Source organism: Hoplias malabaricus, chromosome 2 (assembly GCF_029633855.1).
Source record: "Hoplias malabaricus isolate fHopMal1 chromosome 2, fHopMal1.hap1, whole genome shotgun sequence".
Classification (NCBI taxonomy): Eukaryota; Metazoa; Chordata; class Actinopteri; order Characiformes; family Erythrinidae; genus Hoplias; species Hoplias malabaricus.
The window spans coordinates 41,018,354-41,036,429 of NC_089801.1; the positions used below are offsets into that span (position 1 = coordinate 41,018,354).

Sequence of the window (18,076 nt, forward strand, 5' to 3'; positions counted from 1 at the left end):
CAACGTTTTGCGCAGATTGGAACGTGTCCCTCTAGCGTTAGTCAGAGGAGTCCATTGTTTCAGGAAATAGGGGAGGACGTGGAAGAGTCTATGACGACTAAAGGGGATACGCGGAGAACTGGCGCAGAGAAGGAGAGAGTCTCGGCGGATGAGATGGGATCCAAATCGCGGAACACATCGATTTTTGCGGCCGTAATCGTCGCGGTTTTCGCAATTTTTGTGGCTCCTCTCTCAGCGGATTTCCCCCGTGAGTAAATACGAGTGGCTTTGTCTTAACCAGCCTCGGGTTTGCTAACTGGTCAAAGTACACAATCGCCGTTAACGTGTGTAAACGCGCTAATTTACTCAGTCACACTCAATAAAACATACTTAAAATGCATTTAAATCACTTTAAGACATGAATACGGCTTTTTCTTTGCGTCTACGCTGAGTTTCTCTTGTTTTTGCATGGTTTATTAGCTGCGGTTGGCCGCTGGCTCAGCTACAGCCTCACTGTCAAAACAAGCTAGAAACACTGACTGATTTTCTCAGATTTATGCTTTTTTTAATAATAAAAATTAAAAAATAAGGAAGTATTTATCTGAGATGTCAGAATATCATTTTGAAATTAATCTAGAACTGTCAATTTAAATATTTAATAACTAAAGTCATTTTAATTCCAAATTATATATTTTTTGACATAGTGCCACAACCCTTTAATGTAGACCAACATTCCCAAAATCTCAAGAAAAGGAAATAATACACACTTAAAGAAAATAAGACAGAGAGACAGATTTATGCTTGGAATGAAAACAAAACATTTTATATGTTCAACAATGAGAAATCCAAATGAGTCTATCTCCTGTGTAATAGTGTCTCACGTGCATTTCTTTATGTGGCAGAGGACTGTGTTAAGTGTAGTGCTGGACAAAGTACTCAAACCATGTGCTTGAGTTAAAGTACAGACACTCAAGGTAAAATATTACTCCAATAAAAGTAGAAGTCCTCGTTGTAGATCTTCACTTGAGTAAAAGTACAAAAGTACTTACCTTCAATTGTATTTAAGTATTAAACATAAGGGTGATATGATTTATTATGACTCTAATGTCCTATTATGATTTTTGTAACAAGACTCATTCTTAATCAATATATTGTAGGTGAAAAGACTCTAGTGTCACTCTTGGTTCCACAGTCTTTTAATAGAACGTCATTAACGAGTCTGACACTGAACACAGCAAAATGGCTAAAGATTAAATACAGCCATTACACACCCATGGTGCTGCCCGACCAAACCAACAGAGGTTGTTATCTCCGGAGTATCAAGCCCAACTAATGCTTCTGTGTTCAACCTCTGCCTTAGGCAACGTGGCCTGACACCTCTCCAGGAATGTAATTCGTAGCATCTAGGCAGACCACAACGGCAAAACATGCCAAATTTGTATTTGTTTTTCCTTATCCTGCATGTAAACTATGTTCTGTCCCAAAGAGTGCCCTACTCCCTAAATACTGCACTTTAAAGATTCATAAATATAATACTACTACACCATTACATTGTGTACTACATGGGGTTGAGGAAGATGTTTGAAATTCAGCTCTAGTTTTTTGGTGGTTGAATTGCAGAGCGACGCACAAGTAGAAACTTTCACAATGTCATAGGACACTTGTGCAGGCTACGGCATGGGCTCTGCTTTGAGTCAATGCAAAGACATAAATTGGCCTTTTGTGTGTTCTCTGCGCCAGAGCTAGAGCTGGGCTATATGACCACACAGTACTGTGATTTAAAAAGCTATTTATCTGAGCCTTAAGTGATTATTTGCTAAAAACATATAGTGCCCAACATTAGAATAAAGCCAAATAAGTGTGATGTTCTGTGTGTGAATGTGATGGTTTAACCTTTTCCAAATCTCTCCTCATGGCAATCCATAGTATTTGAAGTTATCATCCAGTACCTAGTTTTAGTGGTGAATATATAATAATTTTAAATAATGTGTGCTGTTGCTTTAAAAAATTCATGCAATCAACATTGTTCTTCAAACTCACTCTCACCTACTAATTTATTGAAAAAATGTATTTCATTTATCCTGTTTGTTTTATGTTATATTTTTTTGTATTTACTTTGATTTATATAATTTTATACAAGCACCATACTCACTGACAAGGCATTAGTTTAAATATTTATAATTATCATATGTGCCTAAGACTTCTGCACAGTGCTGTATATATTAATGTAATACACTAAACTATGTTTGTTTACTATAATAGCATGACAGCGTGCAGATGGCTTAGCTAACTTGGAGTAGAAGGGACAGTTTATTGAGCTCTATTACCCAAATCTTATCATCATTATCAAGCAAAAATTAATCACTAAACATACTGAGATTGTTTTATTGCCCAGAACTAACCAGAAAATATTTTTTTTTTACTCATTTAGAAACACTAGGTAAGATTTGGGTTTTTTCAGTTGGGATTGGGAAGAGAATGGGTGATGTCCTACTCTCCTCCAAAAGTTACAAAGTGAAGTTTCCGCAGTGCTGAGCCCAGAGTAGTCACAACAGAGGCTTTATTCTCCCTGTTACAGGGCAGTGAAGGATCACAGTGATTTTTAAGGTGTACTTTTAAAGTAAAAATATTACATTGTGTTCTTTAAGTTCAACGTTGTGTCTACATCGCTGCAAATTTTAATTTTAGCTCTTTCTGCTTTTCTGAGACAACTGCTTAAACAGGCTATATTGTGTTTTTCTGACTTTTTGCCTGATACTTTTTTGTGTGTTTTGGATTTTCTTTTTGGACTTGTTTCTCTGTACTGATTTTTGTGTTTTGGAATATTTCTTCTGGTTTTGACTAGTGTCATGATACCAAAATTATGACTTTTGATACAATGCCTGCCTAAGTAACTCGATACCAATACTGAAATGATACCATGGCAAAACCTAAAACGTCAGGAAAAGTAATGTACTTTCTCTACAAGCTGAGGACGTTCGGCAAACTCACTGGTATCTGCTTCTTAAGTGTGACGCCACACGTGACGTTTCACGGCTTCTGGCTCCAATCGCGTCTTCGGCCCCGTGTCGTAAATTGATAAGACGTGTTTACTCTTTGAATAAAGCTGAATGCCTCAATGAATTATGGAATCTCAGTTCAGGAGTTCAGAAAAAGGAATAAATTCAAGATAAAAAGAAGTAATGCCGACTGTGTTGCTCCGGGTCAGTCTCAGTGTTCTAATGAGTTGTGCTACCGGCGATTCTCTTCTATATAAAGTAGCTAAGGTTTATATAGAAATTCGCTGGTGCTAGTCAATGGGTTTATTTATTTATTTATTTATTTATTTAAATAACTCGCTAGAAGGTCTGAAAAGTCACTAAAACTAGCCACGTTGCAATCGCTGTCTTACTACAGTGTCCCAGTAATCTGCCCCATGAGGAGCAGTCAGTGCCTACCTAGGCCGCCCGCTGAGTTTTGGGACAGACTTTGCATGTTGTTTTGTGATAGTGTTGTGGTCGGGTTTGAATGAACTTTAGTCCTGGATTTACTGATCTTTTTAAATAGCTTTTAAACTCCCGCCTGGTTATGTTAAGAAGCTGTGGAGAATCATGTGGCATTTTCTGAAAGATTACAGACATGTGACTGAGACCAAACTCACGAGTTTCTCTCTCTCTCTCTCTCTCTCTCTCACATGCACGCTCACACTTTCATCAGACATACACAGAGCCTTCACTTTTTAAAATTGGGTGAGCAAACTGTTCATAATTACCATGTTTCAGTAATTTATACTGAAGTGTTTAATGTATAGAGACCAGGATTTGAGTGAAGTAATAATTTTTGAAGCTGATTTTTGGTTTTTGGGGCTAAAAAATGGAAAATGTAATTTAATGTTCCGAAATGAATCTGAAACTTGCTTCGATACTTGATGCAATTAACATAACATCTGAGGTATCACTTATTTAAACACAGTCATAAACCAAAAACACACTTTTAAATTATCAGTCAATCAATCAATCAATCAAATTTTATTTATATAGCGCTTTTCACAACAAAAAGTCATCACAAAGCAGCTTTAGAGAGATCCGGGTCCAAGCCTCCTATGAGCAAGCCAGGGGCAACAGTGGCAAGGTAAAAAACTCCCTCAGCACATGAGGAAGAAACCTTGGAAGGAACCAAGACTCAAACGGGGTACCCATCCTCCTCGGGTCGACACCGGACGCACAACAGAGAACAGAACAGAAGTAAAGTATGGTGACAGATGAAGGGGTTATAGTAATGTGAATGTAGAATATTAGTGATATATGAGTCTGAGGAAGGATGTTTTGTGTTTTTTGTCACTTTATTTTTTGTTTTTCATCTTGTTTTATGAATAAAAGAAAGCAGGAAATGTAATATTATTGATGTGAGCTGTGGGTGGTCTGGCTCATGCCCCCCTCCATCCCTTACAGTGTCCAGACCTCGCCGTAAAGCCGCAGCGCTGAAGATGGATGAGGCGGTGCTGTCCGTGATGAACGAAATGCAGACTGAGATGATGCTGTTTGTCACATCTGAGCACTGCTTTCAGGTACAGCACACTCCCAACAGCCTGATCCACTTGGACCAGCACTACACACACTAACACACCACCACCATGTCAGAGCTGAGCATGATTCACCACCCAAATCATATCTTGCCACTGAAGAACAGGGGAAGTTATAAGGTAGTTTGTCCCTGCTCCTAGTTTCTAAGCTTTACTGCTGTTGTCTCTCAGTGTTTGCCGCAGCTTGTTGGGCTGGTTCCGGCCGGACCTGAACTTGGGTCTCCCTCCACCATCAGCTTCAATCTGAACTCCCAGCATGCACTGCTGCTGCAGCTCAACAGCACTCCGGCTAATGCTGAACTCTGCAGGTCAGCTTAAAGCAGCTTGAACTTTTGTTTGAATTTTCAGTTCCACTTTAAATTTTGCAAAAGTTATATTGTCATTAGGTGCAATAATGTAACTGCTGTACCATTTAAGGTGGAACTGAGAAGTCAGAAAAGATGCTTAGGCATCAGAATGCTGTAATATTTAATGTGGAATAGAAAGGTCAAATAAGAAACATAGAAATCAGAATGTAATTGAAGCACTTTATAGTGGAATCGAAATCCTGGATAAGAAGTTAAGATATAAGAATGTAACTGCTAAATGATCTAAAGTGCAGTAGAGAGTTATATTAAGGAGTTTAGTTGCCAGGTTGTATTTTATGTGTTTATTTGTCTTCTTTTGTTTGTGTTTAGTGTCACTTAATGTCAACATTTTAACCTCTTGTTCTCTCTCTTAGGCTGCAGTTCCACTTTGGAGAACATGGGAACTATTCTCTGTGGGTGAAAAATCTCAACGACCCCTCGCAGGTGAACTGCACAATGGTCACCAACTCGGAGCCGATCAACAGTTACCTGCGTATGTGCCTGAATTATATCTGCTTACAGTGATCCCTCGTTATTTGGGGGGGATGCGTTCCAACACCACCCGTGAAAAAGTAGAGGAAAGATATTTTTTTTTGTGTATTTAACGAGTATTTGTACGTTTAAGACCCTCCTTGTACTGTTAACAACCCACCCTTTGCATTAAACAGTCATTCTATAATGTTTTTCAGCTGGAACTACATGTGATATCCTATCAGTTTCTTTCAGTAATTCCTAAGCTGTGATTTAGCGTAAGTAAATTTCACTCGGATGTAGACGTGAACAATACATGTACTATACATAAGAAATACTTGTAAATGATATATTTTGTCACCTACAGGCCTAGTCTAATACATGTAAATAATAAAAAAAGCTCTCTTGAAAAAACCCGCGAATCCGTGAAAGATGAACCACGAAGTAGCGAGGGATTACTGTATTTCTTAGTCCTTATCAGAAGGAAAAGATTCATGTTTTTGGACACAGTTCTGTGATAAACCAAAATATCCCTTTGCCCTAAGTATGTTTTGATATAAGTCTGAACCACCTGAAAATAATCCAAGTTTTGACAGATATTGGAGAAATGTAAAAAAAATTATGTTCATAGACCCTCTCTCTCTTTGCAGCAATCTTACTGGCTTTCCTTGTGATTGCAAGTTTATACGTATTGGCAGTCGTCTGGAACACTCTGAAACGGTAAGACATTTTTAATTCTGTCCACTGAAGTAAGTTCTCAAAAAGCCGAAGTTAAGTTTTAAAGCTGAGGAGATTTCCCTGCTGAGTGTAAACCCTGATATGTAACTACATGGCATAGGTGCTGGGGGTTATTCCTCAAAGCAGGATTTCTAAGTTTAGCCTGGTAACTTTCCTAAACCTTCTTTGTGGAAAACCTGCTAGTGTTCAAAACTGTTAACCCTCTCAGGGTCATTTTCCTAGTCATAGACTGCATTTACTTTTTAAAGATAACCTATTTAGAATGTTGTGGAAACCAGGACAAGACTGGATAACTGTTCAGGAAACTGAGTCAGAAAATTCATAGACTGGCTGTTTGGTTTCACGACTGCAGGTTGATTGAAGGCTTCAGGACTCCCAGTTGATTTACAGTTTCTGGACTGCCGGTAGGTTGAAGGGTTCCCGACTGCATGTTGATTGAGGGATTCAGGACAACTAGTTAATTGAGGGATTCGGGACTGCTGGTAGACTGAGGGTTTCAGGACTTCGGGTTGGTTGAGGGTTTCAGGACTCCTGGGAGCTGTCTGTTTCAGGGTTCACAGTGGGTCTTACAGTCCACATGGTAAAGCGCTGGTTACAGAATTTCAGGTGGAATGGAGGGGTCAGGCGAACGTGATTTATTTATTTATTTTTTATTTTTTTGGGAGGTGTTATATTTGAAGATATGTTTACAAGACATAACTTTGTTTGCACACTGTGTTGTAGACTTAGAAGAACAGCAGTGGGTTGTTAAAGTTTGTGCAGGCGCAACTGCTCAGAAGCTTAGCAAAACGGCTTGTTAAATGTGCCTGTTGTTGTACAACACCAAAGACATTTCTCTTTTCATGTTTTCATTAATGTCGTCCCGAGGCCTGTGATGTTTTATTCCTCCGTTCTTTGTTGGGGATGCAGTGTCTGTTGTTCGTGTAACTAAACTACAAAAGCATGGTGGAGCGTTCTGTTCCCAGAGTCTCTCAGTGGATTCCCGCTGCTTGGGGAGAAGAGTAGACGCTTGTTTCTGTTTATTTGTTTATTTATTTATTTGTTGCTCCTTCTGTCTCTCTCCAGACTCGACACAGTGAGGAGTCTTCTCGTGCGTTTCGGGAGCACCATGGAGGCAGAAAGACTCATCAACTCTGTGAGCAACTTCTAACATTCACCCATTCACATTTACCCATTCACATTTACCCCTTCATATTACCACATTCACCTCTTATCGTACAAGCCTATACATCAGCGCTTCAGTTTCTTCTTGTTCACCAAAGTCACCCTGTCATATAACGACATTCACCCCTCACCATGATCACTCTTGGACATTCATAAGAACTCTTTTACCCTTTAATTACATCAATAATCTCGTCATATGATCACACCAGCCCCATTATATGGCCACATTCACCCCTTCATATCACCACATACCCATGTTCCTTTGACCACTCATGACTTCACCCTTTCATATCAGCACATTCCCTCCTTAATTATACCATAGTTCGTTACTGAGGTTTATTATTACGTTTTAAGATAAAGAAGACAGGAAAAAATTGTTTATCAGCCTTTTGCGAGGTGAAATAGTCCCATTCTGTCACACAATCCTTTTTGCCCCTTTTGAAGAACTATGGATCTTGAACTGGTTCTGTTGAGAATTTTTGAACCTTTGTCCTCTCCAAAGATTGGGTTCGCATTTCAATCAGTTTTGATGGAAAAAATATGCTGCTTTATTCAGATCTGCTCTTGGTCTAAATCAGGACAGCGCCAGATCCAGAAATAAATAGAGTCAATAAAATGTCATGGTTTAACCACTGTTTTAACCATTGCTTATTAGTAGTGACTTCCTGCCATCCTACTGAGCTGCGGAGAAGAAAAGGAACTTGACTCAAGTTAAAATATAGTCACAGAAACCACACAGACAGCATTTTCCTGTTCTTTATTTCCTTTTTTATGTTTAGAAAAAGTATTACAGAAAGTGTATAATGTGCCATACCTCTTTACATTGTTCAAAATAAGGTGCGTGAATGGAAACTGAACTGTTCTTTGTTGGTTGAAAAAGTCCAGGCAACTCACCTCTGTCTTGTAATCACTGGTGTTGTTGTTAGGCTTCATGTATTTTGCAGAAAGATACCAGAAGAGCATTGGTCAGAGTAGCAATATTGTGCAAAATTTGCACTCCTAGTATATCTCTCAGCCAGGGTTGGAACTAACCATTGTATAATTCTACATAATAATTACCCTTTCATATGACCTCATTCACTCCTTCATATGACCACATTCACTCCTTCATATGACCACATTCACTCCTTCATATGGCATTCAACTCTTTATATGTTCACGCTATTCATATTAATGGTGTGTGTGTGTGTGTGTGTGTTAGGAGCTGGGTTCTCCGAACCGAGTGGTGGAGACCTCTGTGGAGTCGATGTTTCCTTCCCCTGCCGGCCAGAGACTCCGCTCTCTGGACACTTTCAGAGGGTATGAACACCCCCACCCCACTCACCTGCTGCGTGGTTTAATGTCGAACAATAAACTTCACAGGGAAGCTGCCATCCACTCTAAAGAACAGTGTGTGTATTTGTAAAACGTTTAAATAATCCCCCACACACTCTGATCCCTGGTTGTTGTGTTGTTGCAGCCTGTCTCTGGTGGTGATGGTATTTGTGAATTACGGAGGGGGGCGCTACTGGTTTTTCAGACATGAAAGCTGGAACGGTGAGTCCTCTTCAAATGCTTCTGAGTTATTTTTTAATGTGAATGTCTTACTCAGGGCATTGCAATGCGGGGTCTCTTCCCCCAGTCTGCAGGGTCTCATGGTCCCAGCTGGGATCCTCTCCTCTGGTAACGGCCTGTGAAGAGTAAGGTGCGTTCTTCCTGTGTCGGTGTGGGTTTAGACCCCCAGTCCAGATTCATGTTGGTAGGTGACATTGTTCCCATGGCTCTGCGAGGGACTGGTGCCCTTTCCAGGAAATTCTTGGACATACTGCAGAAGATTAATGAATGAATTAATGAATGTATGGGTAATCCTCAGACTCCTTCCTCCGAGTCTTGTTTACATAGTTCTGTGTTTCTCCTCCAGGGCTCACTGTGGCCGACCTGGTGTTTCCCTGGTGAGTACGCACACTGACATAGAGGAAGTGTGTGTTCTGCTTTTTAATAGACACACACACTCACACTGGAGCGTGTTAGTGCTGGTTTGGGAACGACATTATGTCAGCAGTTAACTACATGGAATTCGTGGTCTTGTTGCGAAATAAATTCTGGTTTCTCATGGTAATGATAATAATAACGAGAAAAATATCCATGGTGATAATTTTAATAAACTCTGTAAACTCTATGTGGTGGTTTCCCAGAAAGGGATTGAGTCTAGTCCTGAATACACAGCATTTTGAATTGTGAATTACTTTGAATAGGATTATATAGTCTAAGACTAAGCTTAATCTGGGTAACCAGCTCTATATGTTTAAATCAATTATCCTATTATGTGATGTTCAATAATTATTAGTGTGTGTATATATATGTATAAATATTTTAACTGGTATAACATGCCTAAATTATGGCTGTGTCCAAACTGTGTACTACATACTACTACTGTAGAGGCTGAAAGACAAATATCCCCCTCCACACTGCATAATGCACTGTGTAGGTCAAAAAACAACAGATTCTGCGCTAAAATAGTGCAGTGCATGTCAGATAATAAACCATTAATTTTTTTGTATGATTTTCATGTTTCTCTGAGTGTAGTAATATTTATAATGTGTGAAGTGTGCTATGTTGGGTATAGGACACTATTTGGGACACAGCCATAATTTAGGCATGTAATACCAGAGCCGTAATTTTTGTTAGATGCTCTTTCCATTTCCCATTCGATTTTGGGACAATGGTGTCCAATGTTACTGTACTCAAACGTACACTGGTTCGCGTTGAGGTTTTAGTATACTCTGCTTTCACACTTGTAGCTACACTGCACACTACTCACTCAAACTCTAGTTAGAATTATTTAAAAAGTGTGCAATTAGGACACAGCCTGCATACAGTTTATCAGAAGCTAGTGCTAATACGGGCACGATAGTTTGTTATTTTATGCAGCGCCAGAAGCTCTACTATTCGCATGGCTAGTCTTGTACAGGTTTGTGTGTTGGGTTTGGGACAATTCGAGTGGGACAAAGCAAGAGAGAACTTTTGTTTGATGTGTTGTTCTGCTGTCCCTGTGTCCCACAGGTTTGTCTTCATCATGGGCACGTCCGTGTGTCTGGCCTTGAATGCATCTCTTTACCGAGGAACATCACGTTCTAACCTTTTCTGGAAAATCTGCTGGAGGAGCATCCAGCTCTTCATCATTGGAGTCTTCATCATCAACCCCAACTACTGCCTCGGCCCACGTGAGAAGCATACAATGAATTCAACACACTCACATACATTATATATATATATATATATATATATATATATATATATATATATATACACACACACACACACACACACACACACACACGGAGCGGTTGGACAATGAAAGTGAAACACCTGGTTTTAGACCTTTTGCGGCCAAAACACCGTCAGGAATGACATATACAAGTCCTGCACAGTGGTCAGAGGGATTTTAAGCCATTCTTCTTGCAGGATAGTGTCCAGGTCACTACGTGATGCTGGTGGAGGAAAACGTTTCCTGACTCGCTCCTCCAAAACACCCCAAAGTGTCTCAATAATATTTAGATCTGGTGACTGTGCAGGCCATGGGAGATGTTCAACTTCACTTTCATGTTCATCAAACCAATCTTTCACCAGTCCTGCTGTGTGTATTGGTGCATTGTCATCCTGATACACAGCACCACCTTCAGGATACAATGTTTGAACTATTGGATGCACATGGTCTTACTGGTGCAATGTGCAATTAATGAAGATTGGCCACCAGGCTGCTCCAATTTAGCCATGAAACCTCCCACATTAAAATGACAGGTGTTTTAGTTTCATTGTCCAACCCCTGTGTGTTTGTGTATGTGTATATATATATATATATATAAGGTCCCTTGCTGAAAAGCAATTCCTCTGTGGATGTTGAGGGAGGAGACTGTGCTGTTCCTTCACTTTGTGTGTGTGTTTATGCAGTTACCTGGGACTCTCTCCGTATTCCTGGAGTCCTGCAGCGCTTGGCCTTCACATACCTGGTGATCGCGCTGTTGGAATTGGCAGTGGCTCGAGTTCATCGGGACAGTTCCCTCATGGTCAGTAAACCTGCTCACAATGGACTAGACACACACTTACACTGAGTATTTATGTGTACTGTAAGTGTGTTTGTGTTTTCAGAGTGTGTGGTGGTACCGTGTCCATGACATCGCCCTCTACTGGCCGATTTGGTGCTGCGTCACTGCATTGGAGATGGTGTGGTTGTTTCTGACCTTTCTGCTTCCAGTCCCGGGCTGTCCGAGGTGAGGGAAGAAAAGTATATCCCTTCACTCACAACAGCACAGAGCTGCAGGGCAATGTGTTATCTTGAGTTAGCCTCTGTTAGCTATTTTCAGTTAGCAGAGATAAGTAGTATTAGCCATTTACAGATAATAGCAACACCTACTATACATACATAAACTGTACATAAGCAAAATTTAGGATGATTTTATCAAACTAACCATCTGTAAATGGATGAGAAATACGAGTCGTTCATTAGAATTTGCCTGTATGTGTATAAACATGAATAAAACATGCAGCTCATTAGCTATGCAAAACAGGTTTGTTAACAGGAACACTTAACTGGAAAAAAGGCAAGGGTCCTCATGGCACTGCCAATCAGAACAGAGTTCATTTACAAGATGCAAAAGTTTGGGCACTCCTGGTTGTGAGGGTTGTTGCCTGTTTATAGAATGGTATCTGTGTGGTATGTTTTCAGTGGATACCTAGGTCCTGGAGGTATAGGGGATTACGGTCAGTACCCAAATTGCACAGGGGGTGCTGCAGGCTTCATAGACCGCTGGATTCTGGGAGAGACTCACATCTACCAAACCCCATCATCACGGGTCAGAGACAGATCCCTTCACACTAGAGTTTATTGGGTTGAATATCATCAAATCCTCACAGCAATCTCTCTCTCTCAGGTTGTATATCAGACATCCGTGCCCTTTGACCCTGAGGGGATTCTGGGCAGCATCAACTCTATTCTTATGGCCTTCTTCGGTCTCCAGGTTTCATTCTCTCACACACACACACACACACTTGTTTAACCAGTGTAATGACACTTAGCGTAATCACTGTGTATGTGTGTGTTTAAGGCAGGGAAGATCCTGCTGCACTACAGAGACCAGCACAGACAGATCATCACACGGTTTCTCCTGTGGGGATTTCTCCTGGTGCGTAGCTTTCTCTTCCTCTCTGATTATCACTGTCCTCTGTGTTTGTAAGCTGATTAAGGAGTGAGTGTGTGTGTTTGTTTGTGTGTGTTTAGGGAATCATTTCTGCTGTTCTGACAAGGTGCTCCAGAGATTACGGATTCATCCCAGTCAACAAAAATATGTGGTAAAATCATTAATAATCCTTATGCTCACTAAATGTGCATTTAAGGTGGAAGGGAAAATTCCAGAAAACTATGAGTACAGAACATAGGTTTTGAGTGTGTTAGTAGCCTATTAGTTTCCCAGTTCCTATTTCACTTTAAATGCTTCATACGAGGTTGAGATATTCTCTATTCAGATTTGGAAACTGTGTGTGTGTGTGTGTGTGTGTGTGTGTGTGTGTGTGTGTGTGTGTGTGTGTGTGTGTGTGCGCGCAGGTCTCTCTCTTATGTCACTACTCTAAGTTGTTTTGCATTTGTGGTCCTGCTGGTGGTCTACTATGTGGTGGATGTGAAAAAGTGGTGGTCCGGTGCTCCATTCTTTTATCCAGGTGAGATCCTAATGGTATTGTTATTCCTACATTAAATGCAGCAGTTACATTTTGGTGCCAAAGCTTCTTATTTGAATGTTCACTTCCACTTTAAGTGGTACATCATGGTTATATTTTGGAGCTGAAGCCTCTTATTAAAATGTCCTTTCAATGAAGAACCAGATGGATGTGAATGTTTGAATGTCACACATAATGGCAAGATTAAAAGTCAATTAAAGACTGTGAGAAATAAGACAACTTACAAGAATTTGTCAAATAAACAATAGCAGACCTCATAAAATAAAGTTTACTGCTTCATGAACAGCTGTTTTACAGGTGTGTAAAATAAATATACACTTTTCACCAAGAGACATCATTGACACAAGCCTGTCAAACTATTTTGAGCAGCGCTGGGCAAATCTCTGTGCTTCTGGATTATACTGAGCTTCCTCTTTAAACATTACAGCACAACGTCACAGCTTTTTCATGTAATCTTTAGAACTTTTGTGAAAAAATGTTTTTTAAACTATGAAGAAGTTGTTAAGCCTGTCAATCAAATGACAAAGTCCATTCTCTGTAGAAGAGAACCTGGGCTGTGTCGTAATCGGAAATGCCTCTGTGTTACGTGTTTTGTTAGTTCAAAGACACTTCGAAATAAATGGGAGTGAATGGAGAGCTACTCTCAAATGGTTCTCTCATAGCTCACTTCCTGTGGCACTCTTTGGAAGGCAAATCATGGGGCCCTGATTAAACCTTCAATAGCATCTTATTCAAATTTTCTGGTCCTCCTTAAGATAATGATGCACAACGTATTGTGAAAAACGCATGAAAATTGATATAGAGTCATTTAGAATTTATTACTGAAACATGATAAAAAATGATTACACGCATTCACTCAAACACACTCTCTGTTCCTCCTTAAGGTTGAATATAAATACCTTTTAAATAAGTAAGTGTTGTAATCTTTTAGGGTGGAATAGAAAATTTAAATTAGGCAACAGTAACTGCTACACCATCTAAAGTGAAGCGGCGGCCAGCTGTAAGAGTTGCACCATTTAAGGTGGAATCAAAAATGAAAGTAAAAAGATTGAACACTATTTTAGAAACTGTGGGCAGAACTTGGGAGTGTCTATTGATTTCCATTGTGTTTTCCAGGTATGAACTCCATCCTGGTGTATGTGGGTCACGAAGTGTTTGAGGAGTATTTTCCTTTTCGCTGGAAGATGATCAACAGCCAATCACACGCCGAGCACCTAAGCCAGAACCTGCTGGCCACAGCATTATGGGTATTCATCGCCTACATCCTCTACAGGAAGAAGATCTTCTGGAAAATTTAACTTTTCTGTTCCTTAGGGAAATTTGATCTTTTGTATATGGTTTGCACACTATTCAGAGATCTGGAAGAATATGATTTCTCCAGGGACTGGGATCACTCTGGGAATATTCTGGGATTATTTGGAGCTCCTATCATGATTTTAGCCCCAACGGAGGATGTTAAAGATGTCCCGGTAATGTTTACCTGCGTAACAATGTGAAAACAGATGTTCACAATGCCTCAAAACTAGTGCCACAGCTGAAATGTCCTGCTGAATTAGCCCCCTCATGCCCATATAAGGAATTTCAGGTCTGAGACGGAATTCTCCATGACAAATTGGAGATCAGAATAATTCCTAAACTTAGTATGATTTTTCCATCAGATGCCTCAGGATCACTTGAAGAGTGAATAATGCAGCCCTACTCTACTCAACTCTACTCTGCATCACCATCAAGTGTATTTGGTTCCGGTCCTGGAACCGGGTTCTTTTTTAGTCACTATTCACTCGTGGTTCCAAGCAAGTGGAGCAGAGACCAAACCGTGATGTGTAAACCTTGCAGGGTGCTGATTGGCCAGAAAGAGACTCTATGCCATGCAATGCAGACATCCAGCACTAACTCACCCTCTGTAAAATCTTCAAGCTACAGCAGAGATCACATTTCTTTTATCCGACTCATAACTGCAGCTCATAAATGATACCGTGGTCTTTTAAATAGATTTAGGCGCTCATTGGCCAACAAAAGAATCCAGCGAGAGCTGGACCCTGCAACAAGAAAGGAAAAAACTCTACTGATCTGTCTGAACTGATGACGGGAGTTGTTCAGTCCCAAACAATAACAACACACTAATACATGATGAGTTAACAATGTGTAACATTATCGCCACCATTGTTGTGGTTTTCAAAGGCCACTGTTCCCATTACAGATGGGGTGTTGAGACGACATCAGATACAATGGAGTCCAGTAGAGTAAGTACCGTGCAGTGGTGAAAGCTACATGGGGTGGGGGCACTCCTGGCTACCCAACCAGGAACAACCTCTTATGGCAGGCTGGACCACTTCACCATTGCACTGCACCAAATACCCCATTCAATTCAGTTATAGAGAAATCCAGCTCAGACCTTATATTGAACTTCTTCAAGACTTCAGCCGTCTACTGCAGCATCATGAGGTTATATATATATATATATATATATATATATAATGTGTGTGTAAAAATGAATTAATTTTCAAGTTTCAGCTGAAAATATGTTGATTATATTATATCAAATAAGTATTTCACATCTTGTTTTGATGGTTTTTGTTGTTTAATGTGTGTATGGAGACTGTAAACACAATGGCCCTCGCTCTGCTGACTCATTCTTATCATAATGTCATAATAATAACAGCCATAACTGTAAAAGCTGCACAACCACTAAGACTGATAATCTGTTCACATGGCTCCAGTCCAAAAGTGGCTGGAGTTATTTTTCCATATGCGCTGATAAGCACACTCTGCTCCTGCTCCAAGTTCCATTTTACACTGTGCTTTTGTTTTATACATCAGACTCAATCCACAAAGCCATAGCCTCTAATCCACTGTAGTAACACACTGCTTATTATCTATTATTTGAAACCATAACCTCATTCTACCTTCTCCAATCAATCACCATGCTCTGTTTACTTTCAATGAACCGTTTCAATATCAGTTTAGTGAGTATGGGCTGCAGTCCACTCATCGCTCCACATATAACTGTGTAATATGTATTGCAAGTCGTTTTAACACTAAATCATGTGACTTGATTTATAATACAGATATCTGCAGTTAATTTATGACTAGACACAATTCTAAATGAAGATATCTTTAATTACATTTTGACTAGTGTAAATGACATCAAATTTACCATTAAGTTAAATGGAAGCTCCAGTTCAAGATATCTTGATATATTGACTTTCTTAAACCTACACTTCAGATATCTACAATTAAATTATGACAAGTCAAAAAGTAAATTAGAGATATCTTGTCTTTTGTTCTGACTAGTCATAATTCCAATTATAGATATCTTAAGTTCATTCACTACCCCTAACTGCTCACCCGGAATCACTGGGCGCAAGGCAGGAACACACCCTGAAGGGGTGCCAGTCTTCCACAGGGTGACACACACTTACGCATACAGACACTTTTTGAGTCGCCAATCCACCTACCAATGTGTTTTTGGACTGTGGGAGGAAACCGGAGCACCCGGTCATGGGGAGAACACAACAAATTCCTCACAGACAGTCACTTGGAGTGGGTCTTGAACCCACAACCTCCAGGTGCTTGGAGCTGTGACTGCGACACTAACCTGCTGCGCCACAGTGCTGCACTTTATCTTAAATTTCCTTCTTAAAGATATCGTAAATATATTTCATGATATCTGAAATTAAATTCTAGATATCTTGAATGGGAATAATGACTAGTCAAAACTAAGTTAGAGATGTCTGAAATTGTATTTTTGACTAGTCAGAATTCTTTTTAAGATATCTTCAAATAAATTACAGATATCTTGAATTTTTTCGCCTTTTGTATTTTGATATCTTAATTCTGATATGATAAAGATATTTCTGACTAGTCAGAATGTGATTGTAGATATCTTAAATTATTATTCTGACTGGTCAATACTTAAGATGGTTTATATAGCAATTTCCACGCCATGTAAATGTTGCCAAGTCTGCATATTCGCTCACTTACAAATATTGATAGTTGTGGGTTGCTTTTTTGAGCTTGTTTCTAAAGTGTAGTTGCCTTTTTTATCTTGTTAAGGTTAAATCGTCCAGTCTCTTTCACAATGTTGTATTTTTTTTTCGGTATTTCACTGAGTAAATGAATTAAACTTATGAACATTTCTTATTGAAGGAGCATCGGCTGGAGTTATGATGATTAGTTTTGATGTGTGGGGGAAGGGTATGAGGGAAAAGGCAACCTGCACCTAATATTTATAAGTGACTTTACAGAAAAAGAATTCAGATATCTGGAAATGTCTTTTTGACTAGTTGAAATCGAATTTGAGATACCTTTAACACTAATTCAGGATTTATGACTCATCAGATGATGAATTCGCTGACATCATTGGAGATATCTTAAATGACTCTTCTTTCTAGTCAGAGTGTAAATGCACATATCTTAAATTGTCATTCCATCTAGTCAAAATGTAAATGTAACTAGTCAAAACTGTTGTAGATATCCAGTATTTAATTAAAGATAGTCTGATGAAAGCTATTTAATGTTAAAATGGCTCGCCATATTATATGTGCATATGTCTACAAGTGCAACCATGCCCTCAAGTTTCTGAACCAATCTCCATCTGTTTATTAGCCAACCACCACACCTGAGTAAATGAGGTGCAGGTAGACTGAGCTTAGTTTAATCAACTGGACTTATGCCTCTGTTTGTGTTCCCGTTGTGTAGGAAGTTTCAGGACTCAAACGAAAAGTTTGGGATTTGTGTGTGAGCCACTGAGTTTGCTACGTTTTTCACTGCAGACTGTGATAAAATGCCAAACAATGCTGGAAATGCTGACATGTTTTAATGCTAACCAAATATAATGTGGGGAACGCTGTGATGCCAAATGTAAGCAGAGTCAGGTCCTGACTGTGATTGTGTAAACACTACTACTGTGTCAATACATAGTTTGTACATAATGTGTATGTTCATTTTTTATTGTTGTTAATTTCTGGAATGTAACGTGCATGTTCCCTGGACACGTCTCGCCTTTTTACAGCTTTGTGCTTTTTCAACTTCACAGCTTTTGCTGAATGTTTTACTCCAGAAATAAACTACATTAAACTTTATTAACTTCATTCAGAACTGA

The 18,076-nt window shown here is 39.5% G+C and overlaps 1 protein-coding gene across 1 annotated transcript; it reads left to right on the forward strand.

Moving 5' to 3' along the window:
- The first annotated feature begins 90 nt into the window (after positions 1-90).
- On the forward strand, positions 91-18,039 carry hgsnat (heparan-alpha-glucosaminide N-acetyltransferase). Its single transcript, XM_066660069.1, has 18 exons — positions 91-247; positions 4,410-4,525; positions 4,712-4,848; positions 5,262-5,380; positions 6,009-6,078; positions 7,162-7,231; positions 8,462-8,559; positions 8,720-8,796; positions 9,161-9,191; positions 10,303-10,463; positions 11,191-11,306; positions 11,389-11,510; positions 11,966-12,092; positions 12,171-12,257; positions 12,345-12,422; positions 12,518-12,588; positions 12,842-12,954; positions 14,089-18,039. The coding sequence occupies exons 1-18, from the start codon at positions 91-93 to the stop codon at positions 14,268-14,270; spliced, it is 1,932 nt and encodes a 643-aa protein (XP_066516166.1). The 3' UTR covers positions 14,271-18,039.
- Positions 18,040-18,076: the final 37 nt, after the last annotated feature.